This window comes from Plectrocnemia conspersa, unplaced genomic scaffold (genome assembly GCF_051122295.1).
Source record: "Plectrocnemia conspersa isolate PC_06_02 unplaced genomic scaffold, ASM5112229v1 ptg000004l, whole genome shotgun sequence".
In the NCBI taxonomy this organism is placed as follows: Eukaryota; Metazoa; Arthropoda; class Insecta; order Trichoptera; family Polycentropodidae; genus Plectrocnemia; species Plectrocnemia conspersa.
The window spans coordinates 18,703,468-18,719,502 of record NW_028277168.1 but is presented as its reverse complement, the minus strand read 5'-3'; the positions used below and the strand labels follow the sequence as shown (position 1 = coordinate 18,719,502).

The 16,035-nt window shown below is 29.1% G+C and overlaps 1 protein-coding gene and 1 long non-coding RNA gene across 2 annotated transcripts in view; one reads left to right on the top strand and one right to left on the bottom strand.

Moving 5' to 3' along the window:
- LOC148236158 (uncharacterized) overlaps positions 1-16,035 on the bottom strand; it is a 502,848-nt gene that overhangs the window by 334,552 nt on the left and 152,261 nt on the right. The window lies entirely within an intron of this gene.
- LOC148236162 (uncharacterized) lies at positions 2,417-3,432 on the top strand. The gene is made up of 4 exons (XM_088184053.1): positions 2,417-2,561; positions 2,640-2,818; positions 2,882-3,093; positions 3,167-3,432. Exons 1-4 carry the CDS (start codon positions 2,461-2,463, stop codon positions 3,386-3,388), a joined length of 714 nt encoding a protein of 237 aa, XP_088040179.1. The 5' UTR covers positions 2,417-2,460; the 3' UTR covers positions 3,389-3,432.

Genomic DNA, 16,035 nt, shown 5'->3' with positions numbered 1-16,035 from the left:
TTTTTTTCTATCACAGGTTATTGAAAGATAGATTAAAGTTTACTTAAATGCACTCACTATTAAAATTTTGTCCAAAATATACTATCAAAACTTTACATATATAAAAACAATTTTTTTACAATCAACTAATGTGAATTCTTATCCTATAAGCTATTTTTCTCTTATCCCCAAATAAAGATACATACCTCTCCCTCATCCTGTAAAATACTTTCACCCACAAATTTTCAAGAAGACTACCATGAATGGACGGGTCGTATAAGTCTCCAACTATTGACCTGAAAGACCTGGGTTCGAATCCCATATGGGGACAATAGTGTTTTTAAATTTCTATTAAATCTGGTAGATCGAAATTAGTTACTATTTAATAATTATAATTTCAATCAATCATCATAGATTAGGTTTACCTAGATTTTCCTAATCTCATGGATGAATATTGTGGTGATTAATCAAAATCGAGCTAGGTCATACATATCTTGTATTAAAAATTCTTTAATAATGAGCTATTTTCAGCTCATAGAGAATATCTTATATGTATTAAAATAATTTTTTTTTTTTTTAAATATATTATAAAAGTTTCCATACAGGATCCTCTTTGTGTTCTAGTAATCTACATTCACACGTCTATGTGTCTGAGCCTGTTCGATGACTTTTTAACCATTTTTGGACGTAACTTTTAGGTATACAAATATCGATCAGTGAACCGTGAAGTTCAACGAACATTAAATTTCTCACATATTTTATCAGTAGGTTCGATCTTAAGTCTGTAATAAGCAAATTCATACAACTAAAACTATTTTCATATTCCGCAGAACTACATGCAATTGTTTTTGAATACTGTATTAACGGTGTGACAGTTCAAGTCAAACAGTATGTGACGTCAACCATTATTAATATATTCTCTAAATGTATTAAGTGTTTTTGGAAAAGACAATTGAAATCGTTTACGTAATGACTCTATTTTAAGTTGACCAAATCCTAATAGTATATCGAATGGCCAGTCATTGATCTCGAGGATTTGTAATTCGGAAAAGATATCCGTTGATATTAATCTTTCTTTCATATTATTAACGACATTGATTAATAATTAGCCGAGGTTGCTTGTCACGACTTTCTTATTTGAAATTAATTTGTTTTTTTCTTCGACTGCGGTCTCTGCTTCCAGAATTTTCAGCCCCTTCTTGTTTTTATGAACTTAATCGTTCTATGAATCAATCTATAAGCTTGTACAAAGTTATATGTCTTCGTTCAAGAGTAATTGAAAGAAGCGATAATTTGAATATGTCATACATAAGTGCAAGATTCATTAGAAATTAATACGAATATATTTATCTGTGCAATATATTGTACATACATTGATCATTTTTGTATCGAGTTTTATTCACACTCGCCGATCCAAAATGATGACACAGCGAAGCATAATTTTCCAAAACTGAAAATATTGTTTTTAACGAACTTGCGATACATCTTGTGGCTAATATGCGCCTGGTTTTTTTCCTGTTCAATACAGTATAAACCAGTTTAATATAGTATAAGATTGTTAAAGTTAACATTGGAGTAAAAGTAAGCCGAAGCTCTCCAGAACGGAACATCATTTAAATTTAAACAAATTGGGTTTTATAATATTAACAGTGGCATTTTTATCAAGTATAAAACTCGTGCTTTTACGATTTTGTCAAATACTGCGGACGTTAAGAATGAAACGCACTGTTTCTGCCTAAATTTTATCTATATTTTATCCATCCTTTCTATTGACATATCTATTTTTTATGTAATAAATAATTAATAGGTCGAACCTTTTTATGTAATGAGGTATTAAACATTATTAATGTTTATATTTATATACCTGGTATGTGTCATATTGTAGATTTTTAAATGAATATACTAAAACAGCAACACAATATTTGCGCTTTGTATAAATTTGTGTGGCTGATACATTTTTCTCTTATTTCCGCTAACTGCTTTTGTTAAAAAATAAAAATATAGCATCTGAATATTTTAATCCTAGCCCAGTGTTTCCCAACCTTCCTAATGCCATGCCCCACCGTAGTCTTTTCAAAAGTCATATGCCCCACCGGCCTCTTTTTTAATTAAACCGTAGTGTGAAATAGTTGATAATTGCCGACGTGTCCCATCTCTGAAGCGTGATGCCCCACCTCTGAGACGTGATGCCCCACCGTGGGAAACACTGTCCTAGCCCCTTATATGTGTAATGAAGTATATTAAACAATAATAACAGCATTTATCACTATTTATTTTGTTAATTAAACCATTTTGTGTTTATTCTTTTTTTTCGTATAAATATATATTTTTAGCAATTAATTAATTAAGCAAAAATATGTATTTATAAAAAATATATTATTCAAATCTGTAATTCTTAAAATTATGTTTGGGCGATAATTAAGTATGACTTTTTTTCGGAATGGCAACATTTAAATTTTTCTTCATAGCTGTCATTTTCTCATGGAGACGTTTGCTTTTGTTCCCACGAGGGCAGCTGCCGTAAATAAACATGCCGAAGACTCATTCAAGATAGTTACATATGTAACGCATAAATCCAAGCGGTAAAACAGTTTTTCCACATGTCCATGTTGTTATAAAGTAATATTTTATAAACTTAACCTCAAAACGTGTATGTATAGGAGTAAGAAACCAAATACTGATACTGAAAAAGAATCCGATGAAAAAAAATCACTTGTTAAAGATGATAGAAAGGGCATTGACATTAAGCGTGCTAGAAGAGAAATTATTAAATTTGGAATCAACGGTTTTGATTCTGCAAAAAAACAAGAAGCTAAAATTGCTTTAGCTATTAGTTTAGGTATGTATTTTTAACTCGTTTATCATACCTATTATTATTGATCCTATTTAATTGTATTTATAGGTGCAAAACCTCCCAAAAATGAATATAAAAACTATAAAGAAATGATAAAGCAGAAGGCTGTGCAAATGGAAAAGGAAAAATCAGAACAGGCAATGATGCAAGCGGGTAAAAACGCTGTTGGAGTGTGCATCTCTAGTAAAAATTTTGAAAACAAATTGAAGAACAAACAAAGATTAAAAACAAACAAAGATTTGCTTAGTGGATATGGAAAGGTAAATAAAGAATTTATTAACAATATGTATTGGAATATATTAAATGGAGTTAAAACTATGTATATCTTTGCAGGCTACATTAAAAAATAATAAAATACAAAATAATGACTTCAGAAAAGGAAATCAAAATAATTTCAAGAAAGGGGGCGAAAAGAATTTTAAGAAAGGAGGCGAAAAAAGTTTTAAGAAAGGAGGCGATAATAATTTTAAGAAAGGAGGTGAGAGAAATTTCAAGAAAGGGGGCGAAAAAAATTTCAAGAGGGGGAAAGACAAAAACTTTAAAAAAGGAAAATGAAAAATGTATGTGATAAAATATGTTGAATAAATATTTTGTATAAATTTCAGACTATTTTTTTTGTTACCAAACTGGAAAATGGTACTTTATTAAATCCATTATTATGTAGATAAATTGAAAAATGATAATTAATGCATAAGTAAGTTTTAGGTTTTTGCCGATCAATACTTATTTTTTTAATTTCTTAAAAATATGACTCGTGAGTCATGATGATTTGTTGTGTGATTCCTAAATGAAAAATCACCTTGAATTAACTAAAACGTAATTTTTGTGCATTTGTAGAAAATCCTTTTAGCACGAGCCACGACTACTACTGTGTAAATATTGACAACTAGTTATTTTATGTACTTGTGCTGGTCGTAACAGATTTTTTTTATGCACCCTACACAGAAGAAAGCCATTTATATTAGTGGCTAGACCACAATGCGTCCAAGAACTGTGAGTTCCCGGATGAGAACAAATTAATACTATCCGACAGATGGTTAAAAAGTCGGATAGATGTGCTTATTGGAAAGTTGTACACCCAATACCACCACCTGCCTCCCCCAAATGACTTACAGAGCTGACCCGAGGATATTCAGCGCCCCAGGCAAAAAAGATCACCTTGAATATTTTTGTTCATTTAAAAATGTCAGCTTAATTTCTTAACTCCCATTGGCACATAATTTTTTTCAAATCTTATTTTTAAAACAAAAATTGCGGATCGCAAAAATAAATTCGCTAGCCGCTAATTGAACAGCGCTGCTTGTGCATATGTTACAGTTAATGTATTAAATTTCGATAAAGTATACAATGATTGGATATAAAGTATGCACTAACTATGAGTTTTAGTTAAAACTTATAATGCTACATTACATGTATACTTTTTACTAGATAATGTATGATTTAACTAGTTAGTGTGTAAACTTTCTGACGTGAGCTAGTTACATCGTCCAGGAACAAGATTTGACAGACAATCGTGTTTGACAATCAATTAAGCGTTAGTCAGAACAGTGAACATCCCATGAATAACTCTGCAACAAATCTACATAAAAGGAGGATTATATAGAGTAGCAACAATATTTCCCTTACATAAATGGTTTTAATTACTTATTAAATATTAAAATTATTTCATTTTGTATACTTTAACAAACATTGAACAGTGAGAGCTAAAATATCTAGTTACATTGTTCATAATTTTGTTTGTGTTTACTGTAACTGAAGGGATTTGGCAATGCATACATTGACTAGTTATTGCATACATTTTAGAAATTCACACTGTAACACATACATATACAAAATTCCGACACCGTGTTGAATAGGAACAAAGTCCGCAGCCGGCCCTGCTACTCCTTCTTTCTTTTGAATATTAAAGACAAAGTTAGCGCTCCACTGACAGTGATTTCTGAATCGAATATAGTAGTAAAGATTATATCTTTAGATCGATGTATTATATTGTAGATGCTCTGTAAGATTTGCGTCTTATTTTTTGTTTTGTTTTTAATGATATTTTTGTATAAAATAAAACCATTATATTATTACATAAGTTTGTGGAGGTTGATATTTTTTTTTAAACACTAAATTTATGTTTCACTATTAGGTATAATAATTGTTTTAACAATCGAGTAGACTGCAGAACTTTGGTCATCCTTGGTCTTAAATAGTGTTTGCAAGCAGTGTGAAATAAAGTTTACCAAGAACTGAATTGATCATTTGCGCCGTTTTTTCCTGGTTGAAACTTGTTAGGAATGCACTGTCAAATTTAATGTTTATGGTCAACCTACCTGTTCACTATTATTTTTTTCCTAAAAGACTATAAAAAAGCTAAAAATGGTTTATGTATACATACATCTCTTGGAGAAATTCTTCGGAGGTTCATATACTGATTTATAACACGAGTTGTATTTCAAACGACTGACAATGAACAGTGGATTATGTAGAACAATGTTAGTCGAAAAATAGCATGATCATAGCGGGGTGAGCAAGTTGTGTATCTGGTGAGAATGAACGAGTGGTTCTCTTTATCAAAAACCTACGTATATAATCATTTCGAGTGCTTTTTTCACTTATTTAGTGAATATCTAAAAGATCGATGACAATGTAACACGTTGGTCTAAATCCGTGTTGTTGATATACGATACTTTTTCTAGCTCTATTCTATTTTTTAAAGTTTCTAGTCGGTAAAGTTGTAAACCATGATTCAGATAATTGCAAAACGTTGCGATCATTTGAAATATCAAATACAGTTTTAAAGTAATCTGCATATCCGTTGGCTATATTTGTGATACCTTCACAAGAAATATCATCACTGTTTGAATCGACTAATTACTAATTATGGATTGTTTACTTACGTCATTAAACAAAATTTTTGTTATCTCTACAAGTCGCAATATAAACTTTATGTTCAAATTTAAATATTAATAAAAATCCAATTAGTGTTGCCTTATCAATGCATATTTACATCACTATTAACCGATCTATATATGTGTATATAAATAATGGCAATGGCTAAAATTCAAATTAAACTTCGCATCGAACGACGAAATCAAAGTTTTCAAGTCAGCTCTGAGAGTGTGCGTGCGTGTGTATGTATGCGTGTACACCGATTGAAATTTCTTTTCGCACTAAAGTGAGACAGAATGCGCCGTCCACTCTGAGATTTTCTTTTGCTAGAAAGGGATGAAAGTAAATTCGCAGCGGCTGCCGTTATTGCCGACGGGTGAAAGAGTCATTCACCTTCTCGCAGGGTGCAATGAACGTCTTTGCTGTCTCCGGTGTTGCCACACGCTAGAGAAATTTTGTTTTCATTTTCAATATCATCACGCCGTGTAAACGCGTTGTGCAACAAGCGCTAATAATAATGCGTTTTTCGAATGTTATAATAATTCGTAATGAAATTGCTCGCCGCGACGCAACTTCCGCAATAGTGTTACTTTTTTAATTAAAAGGGGGTGATTAGAGATTGTCAGAATTGTCTTTAAAAATATATTAAAACCAAAACATAAGTTCAATAAGTCCATTGCTCAGATTATATTGATTATTTAAAAATCATAATAAATTATTAAAATGACATTATAATTAACTAATTGTTAAAAAATATTGTAAAACGATGCATTGGATAATTCTATATATAACTAAAAATATTCGCATTAATTGGAGGCTTAATAACTATTTTGAATATCAATGGCCTTAAGTTTTAACTTGTTTATTAAACTTTTGTTTAAAAATTACTCAATAATGCAATAAAATATCACATCTCTAAAGTAGTTAATAATTTAAACGCATTTATAATTTTATATACAACTCCATTGTCGCTGAAAGCAATAATGCCGAATGTATAAAAATATCTTCAAAATTTTCTCGCGGACCTACGAAGACAAATTGTATCTGGACGAAGAGATAGAAATTTTGTCTGTTAAAACAACATAATATAGAAAATCCAAAATATCTTACAATATTTTCCACGAATGAAATTAAAGTAAATATCACATTTTGTTGTGCAACTTGCAAATATAGAAGCCATCATCACGTAAAAATATATCCAGTTATATTTATAAGCATATTATTGTACATTTATTTAATAATTACTATATGTTAATATAATAATTAGTTTTATACGTTTATTTTTATGTGAATGTTTAAATTATATTTCAAAGTTTTATTAAATCAGATAATTTCTGAAAAAGTGTAAAATAAAAACCTTTTTAAAAAATAAAAAAGCAACATTATATAGACCTATGCAAATGTGAGAATCTAGCATATTTAGAAGACAAAAGTACATATGTATCAACATACACGTATGTTCTTTTCAATTAGAGGAGGACGCAGCGTAAATCAAAAAGATCACAGAGACAAATATATGTATTATTTAGATACTTGATACAATATACATTATATTTAATTTTACATATGTGAATCTGGATTATATTATATTGTGTTAATCAAGATAAAGTAATTAAAAAACATACAAATCTTACATATCAATACAACTTAAGCATTCGGCTGCTATGATGTTTTTATTTCAAAATTTTACCCGGTTTCATATTCATTGGTATAATAAGAAACAATAAAATAAATATGTATAAAAAATATATTTTATAGCATTAACACACCAACATAGTAACAAGCTCCAGAATTCATTTACCTTTACGAGCATTACGACATTAAAAATGATCATTAGAATTTATTTGACTAAATACATTTGCATGTAAGTATATAACAACGATTTATCATTGTTTAGTATTTAAAGGATTATGTATACATTTATATAGATATAGTAAAAACATAAAATTTATTTTTAAATTAAATATATTATAACATAATCTACAAATGTATCTAATTTATTTAATTTATTTTAATGTTTTGGAAAAGGTTGATTAGCCCATATACCAATAGTATGTTTTTTAGTTATCAACTTATTTGCAACCGATAAACTGTACTTATTTTGAGACTAAGTAGATTTAATCGTAGTCAAGGCATCCCTTAGTTGTAAAATTAGGGTCTTTTATCAGTCATTCCGAATACATCAAATTTTGTAGTTAGACATTTTCTCTGGATTTTAATTTTTTTAGATTTAATTTGGTATTTGGTTCTTCGACAAAATAAAAAATGTTTTGGTTGCTTTTAAAATTCGTTAAACATTTATTTTGCAATTTTAAAAATTTCTTCATGAAAATTAATTCTTATACCATATAGTATATACTACTATTGCGGAATATATGTATGAGTAAGTAAGACTCTTTAAACTTTAAATTACGACAATAACCTAGTAATTAAGGATATTTTTAACAGCATAAAAATATTATTAAAATTTCCTTATTAGTCAAAACTTTATGTAATCGAATGTAGACCTATTTAAAAAAATGAATATATTGCTTTTAAAAAAGACCTAGGGGGGCATGTTTGAATATTCATTAAAATTTAATGAATATTCAAACATGCGAAAAGTTGCACATGGCAACACCGACGTCTGCCAGTGCGTTTTATGAAAAAGTGCGCGAGCGAGAGGTGGTGTCGGTGAAAGTGCGATAGAAAAGGACGAAACGTTTGAGGCCGGCTAGCTAGCTTGGCCGCTCGTCTCTCTCTATATATCTACAATTCTAAATTGTATCGATAATGGCGAACGCTATTTTTGTTGTTGCTTCTAATTATTTATTATGCGTTCACGAAGGCAGAGGAGCTCCGATTATGTTTACTCGTAGACCACGCGAATACATATAGTGGATACGCACGATGCATGTAAACTTTCGATATGATCCAAAATTAGTAATTTAAAATTAATAATGAAAAAAATTGTCTGCGTAATTTGGCCAAAACACGAATATTTTTGAGCATTAAAGAACTTAATTTAGAAAAATTGTAATTTCAGCCACTGTTCAGTTATTTATTTTTATATATTATGATTTTTTACTTTAATAATATATTTTTAAGTATAAGTGCATCTGGCTACTTTCAGTCCAAGAAGAGGAGGGGGGAGCCTGTGGAAATTCGAATAATCTAGTAATAAATAATAAATGCTCATATTTTTAAAATAATACAAATCTCATTTATTTCTTTTTTACCACATATGTGGTAAAAAATAAATAAATTTTATTATTCTATGATAAAAATGTACGGGTACCAAATGGATTTAATATTTTTAGTTAGCCCTTACAATTGAAACGAGTTGGTATTTCTTTTAATTTGTTTGAAATCATCGTGAGATTGCCCACTAAATTAATTGTGTAGGTGGGTTAAAAACACCCCTCACGCACACGCGCCCTAATTATTCAGTAAAAACATAAAAAATAAAATATTTAAATGTTAAAATTGAGGCAATTAATAAAATACGTTACCGTCTATTTTATTTATAAGAATATTGTATAATAATATACTTATTGGACAATGTACTTATACAACCAATTTAACCTATAAAATGAAATTTTCATTGAATAAAATTGCCATACAAAAATGCTATGTACACTGTTAAATTAATTTATGCCGTAACTAAAAGAAATTTAAAATTATGAAAACCAAAATATTCGCGACATTTCCCTTAAGGTGACGAAAAATTCCGCACATACCGGTGATGTACATTTAGTGTACAGGTTTAAAATGTGTTCAAAAAGTACTATTTAAATTATCAATAACTTCTCTAACATTATCACCTATGCAATAAATTAAAGTGTCGTTTGCAAACATCTAATTTAATACGTAAGTGTATCGCGGAGAAATATCTAATAAAATAATATTTTACTTGACAAATTTATAAAAAAAATTACACAGAAAGATGACATGTACGCTCGATGTACAGCATCGTAAAAGAAATGTTTAATTATTTTGTAAATTATTCCCAATTAAATATGCAATGTATAATAAATGGAATTTTATAGCAAAATAGACATGAGCCTTATTAAGAAAAATACTTGTACTTCTTTGAAATACTTGGTGTAATTTTTTTTATGGACGTTGCAATTTTGGGGAAAGAAGGTTAAGCTAACGTTTTCTTCATTTTTCTCAGGAGGTTTGTATGTAGTCGTTCAATTTCCGTACTTTTTTATAGTTATTTTACTTTATTTTCAAATGCTTATAAATTATAGAATTACTAATATACTGTCTCGAGAGACTTTAGAGAGTTTTTAATAGTTCCAGAAATAAATTTAAATGACACTAGAAATGTATCTAAACTAAAACGTCGCACAGATCGAATTTTCCGCCTTCTTTCTTCTCCGTTCTTTTCCACGAGGAATTTTCCCGGTTAGATTTTTAGAAATTCCCGAAACGAAAAGATGTCAAGCGGTCAAGCAACTTGGACAGATGTCACTATCTTAAAAATAAACTGTAAAATCTGTATACAAACACATAAATCTTTGGCACAAAACCAAGATTGAGGGAATTTGTTATAGGCGAACGGGTGACGCGGCATAGAACAAGATGGATCGCGGCGAAAGGGGATTGAACTGAGCGAGTTACGAGAAAAATTACGTATGCTTTATTATGAGAGTGCGAAAAAAGCTCGCATATTTATATTGATCGTTGGCGAGGTATCGAATATGATGATGATGCTCTTTTGATCTAATGAAACGAGTAAATGTTTCTTTTTTTAATTACTTCCTGTTAGATGCGGAATTAATTCATTTTCAAACTCTGTAGTATTATTATACTATAGTTAGTCACCTACAAGAATGGCTGTAAAAACTTTAATGATTCAAGAGATGATGCCAGTTGCAGAACATTAATTTTACTAAATTAACAATATCATGGACAAAGCAAAAGACTATCCAGTTGAGTTCTTAAATAACCCTGCATTCAGGTGGATTACAGGAACATAAACTCTAGAGGTGTTGTTTTAATTTACTACTTACAAATATGTATCCATCTAAATAAATAAACTCGGTTGGTCGATAAAGCATTGAACCCAATTCGCCATAAGCATTCACCAGTATGACAAAAGTTAATTTAATATCAATCAGTAATAACATTATGTTCAGAAAATTTTTATATGCGATATTATTTTTAGTATTTTTCTAAAAATGTATGATTTACATAGCATTTGCTACATTTACTTTTAATTCATTTAGCCTGCGAGTGAATCTTTGCCGTACACTTAATAATCATTTTTTAATCATTCATACATGCGTCGCAATGGGTACGCTAGTTACCGAGCGTTACGGCGCTACGGCGCCGACACGATTTTATTGCTTTTGACGTGAATTTGTGATTTCTGAGAAGTGATAATTGTTTTTTCGCCCTCCTATTGCCCAAAATTCGGTTTGAATATACTTTGAACATATTTCATATTTGATGGCTGTACTTGATTCCTTTGTTTATTAAATTTCTGTTAATATTTGTCTTAAACACTTTTTTATATTATATATAAAATCTGTATTCAAATTTAAATTGATTTCTGATTTATATTTGTTTATTATTTAACATTTTTAAAACAATATAATAGCTGTGTTTATTTTCTTTTTATATTTGATTTCTGTTTAATAATAATATTATTGATATTCGTATATAATTTTAAACATAAATAGATATTTTTACTTAATGCTAAATATTTTTTAATGCACGCCTGGTTCCACCAGTTCTATGGACGTCTATTGACGTCAACAGTTCTTTGAGCGATTTATGAGACTTTAGGGAGGTCATATTTAAAAAATTGAATAAAATATATTGCAATCGTTGGAGAAATATAAAAAAAATTTAAATATAAGATTTGGGTTTTATATTATATATACACTCGCATACAAACTTCGTGTATCAGTGTTGCCACATGTGAAAAAATTCCCGGATTGCGAAAAATTGCCGAATTTTTTATCACTTTACCTCAATGAAGTTTAGTTTTAATCATATGTGTTTGCAATATAGTTTAAGGAATTCAATGGAAAAAATAATAGATTCAGCCCATATACGTTTTTCTTTTGTTGTGACCGTTTTCGATTGTTATTTTTTGTTCAGTGTTTTGTAACAAAGTGCTAATGGTTTTTATAGTATTACAATTATTTTTTCTATAAATAAATGGCTGTTTTGAAAAATAGACAGATTGATATGTGAGAATAAAGAGATAATTTCTCTGAAAATGCATACATTATCACTTATTTAATACTTAGAACATAAAGTATAGTGATATGTTTATTTTAAAAACAACTAGATTACTCGAAATATGAATATCAGGTAAAAGGATAACAATGGCTGTAAAATAAATATTAGTATTTTAAAATTATTTATAATGTTTTAAATTTAGTCGCTTACCATAGACATATATGTGACTGCAGTTTCAGATGAAAATGGGGATAATAAACACAAAAAATAAAAAAACAGTAAATAAATTCACTATATGGTATCCCTGAGCAGCAAAGAAAACACGACTAATTATCAGGTAAATATTATGAGTAGATATTTTTAATAATTTTTAATGCCTAATTGTAAAATCTCGCATAAAATTTGATTTTAGAAAATATGTCGCAACGGTGGCTAATTTTTATATTTATTTGTAGCATATAAAGAGTTAACTCGTACCTATTATAATTAAAAAATATATAAAATGCAGTTTTTGTCATGAGGTCCGGAATCAATGTTTTTCCATGGCCTGGGTTCGCTCTCGGCGGCCCTGATTGTACTACTGATTTATTAACTAAGTCCAGAATAGTCAGATTTATTCCCAGACATAAAATGAAGACATGTCATAAAATAAAATTGAATTATAAATTATGAAGTATATAATAAATATATTTAATACATGTCTGATATTGAATATAAACATAAGAAAATAAAATATTAATACAACTTTTCTGAACAACTTTATTAACCCTTTGTAGTCCAAAGTTTTTTTAAGTTTTGCCATTTTAAAGTCCAAGCCAGTTTGAATGAACATATCTAATTTAATAATTTAATGATCAATAAGTATAATAAAATGAAAAAAAATATGAAATATATTTTATTAAAAAACATGAAATATATTTAATTGAAAAATATAAAAATATATTTTATTTTGGCAGAATCAATCTTAGAAGTTAAATTATATATTTATAATATTATAGAAATTAATTTATTTATTACTAGATTTCTATATTTTTTTTAAAAAAAAAATTATATTGAAATTTAATTTTTATAGTTGAATGAAATTTAATTGATTTTAATTCAATAAATGTAATAATTTTAAGCTTATTAAATTATCTTTCATATTTATTTAATTTATAATATTATTAATTTTAAGATATAATTTTTTAATATTTTGAGAAAAATGACCAGACGTTATGGACACAGGAGCGGACATTAAAAAATAGTTGTCCAAAACGTGTGGAAAAAGGACTCCTAAGGGTTAGCATATAATAAACAAAGTGATGAAATTACTAGAAAAAACAGCTTAAATCGGTAACTAAATTTTACATTTTTGCTAATTTTTTAAAATAATACTTTAAGTTTTTCAAAAAGCTTTAATTTCTTGAATTGAATAGTTCATTTACTATGAAATTCGCAATGCATGGTCACCAAGTGTGCATTCGCGAGGATGGAATTTGCGTTTGAATTCCATCTAAGAACAAGTCTTCGTCGAGTCGCCCAACTCTAACCAAACTAAATATAGAGGTTTAAATTTATGTTTCACCTATATATATGGTTCGTCGACCTATAGTTAAATGCGATATGATGGAACTCTTCTAAACCATACAAAAGCATTACATAAAATAAATGAAATAAAAATATGCTTCAATTAGGATAACAAATGGCCGAGCGATCATGGGTCATTCGAGAGTTTCTGGCTGTATATCTCGCTCGTTAGCAAGATATTACCATAGGTTAAGAAAACTATCAATCCCGCTAGATTTAAGCGTACCGAACAAAGAATTAAAAGTGAGAAATTCATTCGTCACAGTATGTGCCCGTAGTTACTGGTACCGGTTTGGACCTTTCTCCTAACTTACCTAGCACAACATGACACCCACACTAATAAAGTATCGTATGAAACGGACGTTTTATTACGCTTCCACGTCTATAATTGTTGTGTTATGTGGAAAAATGACTATGAATGTAAAACAGACGTTAGCATGACGTTTCTGTGTCAGATGAAAATAGTAATATGTCTCAAACTGATGGAGGTTCAATTTTTTCGCATGAAACAATAAAGCAGTCAACCATTTTACATATCTAATCAAGGGATTAAAACCTTTTTGATATCCATTAAAGATCAACAGTATAAAACAAGCGTAAGATAAACAACGTGGGTTGTGAAAAGAGAAGCATTTTAGATATTGGAAAACAAATATCAAATTTCTGAGTATGCTTTCTCGGACATGCTTTTTTTCAGGAAACAAATTACAAGGAGAAAACGTTTGGAAAACATTTACTAGATAAAACATTATGATGAAACAAAATTAAATTTCGCTTTGTTTAAATTTGGGGATGCTAATAAATCATACTCACATTTGAAGACGTCAGATGAAAATGGGGATATGTTACGTCTTTTGCTAATTGTTCATAAAGATGTAGCAAGTTTTGTCTTTAACTGTATATGTTATACATTTGTATATATTAATTCAATATTGAATGTATGTATATGTTTTTTAATTGTTTATATCAGGGGTTGTTAAATTTATAGGCTCCGCCTGAGACCAGCTTTAAGTATTAAATGTTGCAAAGCTCGCTGATGAATCACAATGATGCAGTGATCTTCCAGTTAAGTGTTGCAACAAATAAATATTAGAACAAATAAATATGTATACGCCTTTATAATGTGACATTTGATTGATGGACATCTTTTCGAGGTCAAATTGTGCAACGGAAATATTGTGCGCTTTTTGTCTTCCGGTGATATATTGTTTCCCTTGATCGTTTCGCAACAAAGAAACATTCTTTCAATGCATCAGAGAACACTTGCGTGTTATTTATGTGAAACCCTTTTACACTATATTGTATTGTTTCTCTGAATTGCTGATGAATGATAATTTTTGGTCACGGAAATTTAGTGCGTGAGTTTTAATAATAAGAACTCCCTATATGCTCTTTTTTCTCTCGATATAAATATATTTATGTATGTATATTATAATAAAATTTTGCTTAGTTGCACTTTAAGACCATGAGGAAAATAAAGGTATACTCCTCAGCCTGAAATTTTTTTTCAATTGAAAATTTAAGACACTTACGTAATTCTAATGATTATTGTTAAATTACTTTATTTTTTATTTAAGCTTTTACGTAGTGTTAGATAATATTTATGGATTATTTTTTAAGTACTGCTTTTCAATCTATACGTGCATGTACATAAATTGTAAATATAACAAGAATGATTCTCGCGGATTAATCACATTTTTTTTATATTAATCCTTAATCCAGTGCAATGTTGCTAGTGTATTATACTATTATTCTTACCTATTCAGAAAAAAAAGAAGACCGTTTTCAATGCGTTATTAAATAATATTCAAGCAATATATTATAATAAAATATTACTACAGTTGTGCTAATGAAAGAACAATGATACATTAAAGATAATCAATATAATATAATATAGGAGAAGGTGGAGAATGAGCACGAGCAAATAATTTATGTTGTAGTTGTCTTCGTGTAATGAAACAAAATTAACTTTCTGAACATATAGTATGTATGTATATACGTATATACATATTCTTAATTATGTTTTCAAGTTACTCTTTCCAGATCATGTCTAGAATTCTGAATCTTATGATAATATGGAATCACTTTTCGGCAAGGTTTATGCTATTCAACTTCATGTCGAAGGCTTTCTTCTTAGCGTGTGTCCGATCCACTTATGATGCTGGATTCTGGCGAATATTGACAGAACGATACCCTCATGGTACATGCCGTTGACCTCTTCTTTTAGTCTCGACGAGTACTCATTCGCGAATGCGTCTCGCCACGGTCTGAAGATCCTTTTCGGGACTTTTCTCTCGAGCCGATCGGGTAATTGCACAAATTCTCATATACATATTCATGTGTCAAAAGCGACACTGTTATCTTTAATATGTACTAAAGTTACAAGTGAAAACCTGTCTTTGACACGGACACTTTTTTTCGAGAATAAAATTATAAAGTAAGAAGCAAAAATATGAATTAAAGAAAATCGCTCATTGAAAAAATTGAACGTACGTATTATTTATTATGTATTAATTTTAAATAAAAAATATTTTTTTGACCCATATTGAATTTTATAAACCTTTCGACAAAACTTAATA

Excerpts from the sequence above, each read along its gene's own strand:
- LOC148236162 (XM_088184053.1), top strand. The coding sequence starts at position 2,461 with ATGGAGACGTTTGCTTTTGTTCCCACGAGGGCAGCTGCCGTAAATAAA. Across the intron at positions 2,562-2,639 it reads GTAACGCATAAATCCAAGCG|GAGTAAGAAACCAAATACTG; the intron begins GTAAAACAGTTT and ends GTGTATGTATAG. Across the intron at positions 3,094-3,166 it reads TGCTTAGTGGATATGGAAAG|GCTACATTAAAAAATAATAA; the intron begins GTAAATAAAGAA and ends ATATCTTTGCAG.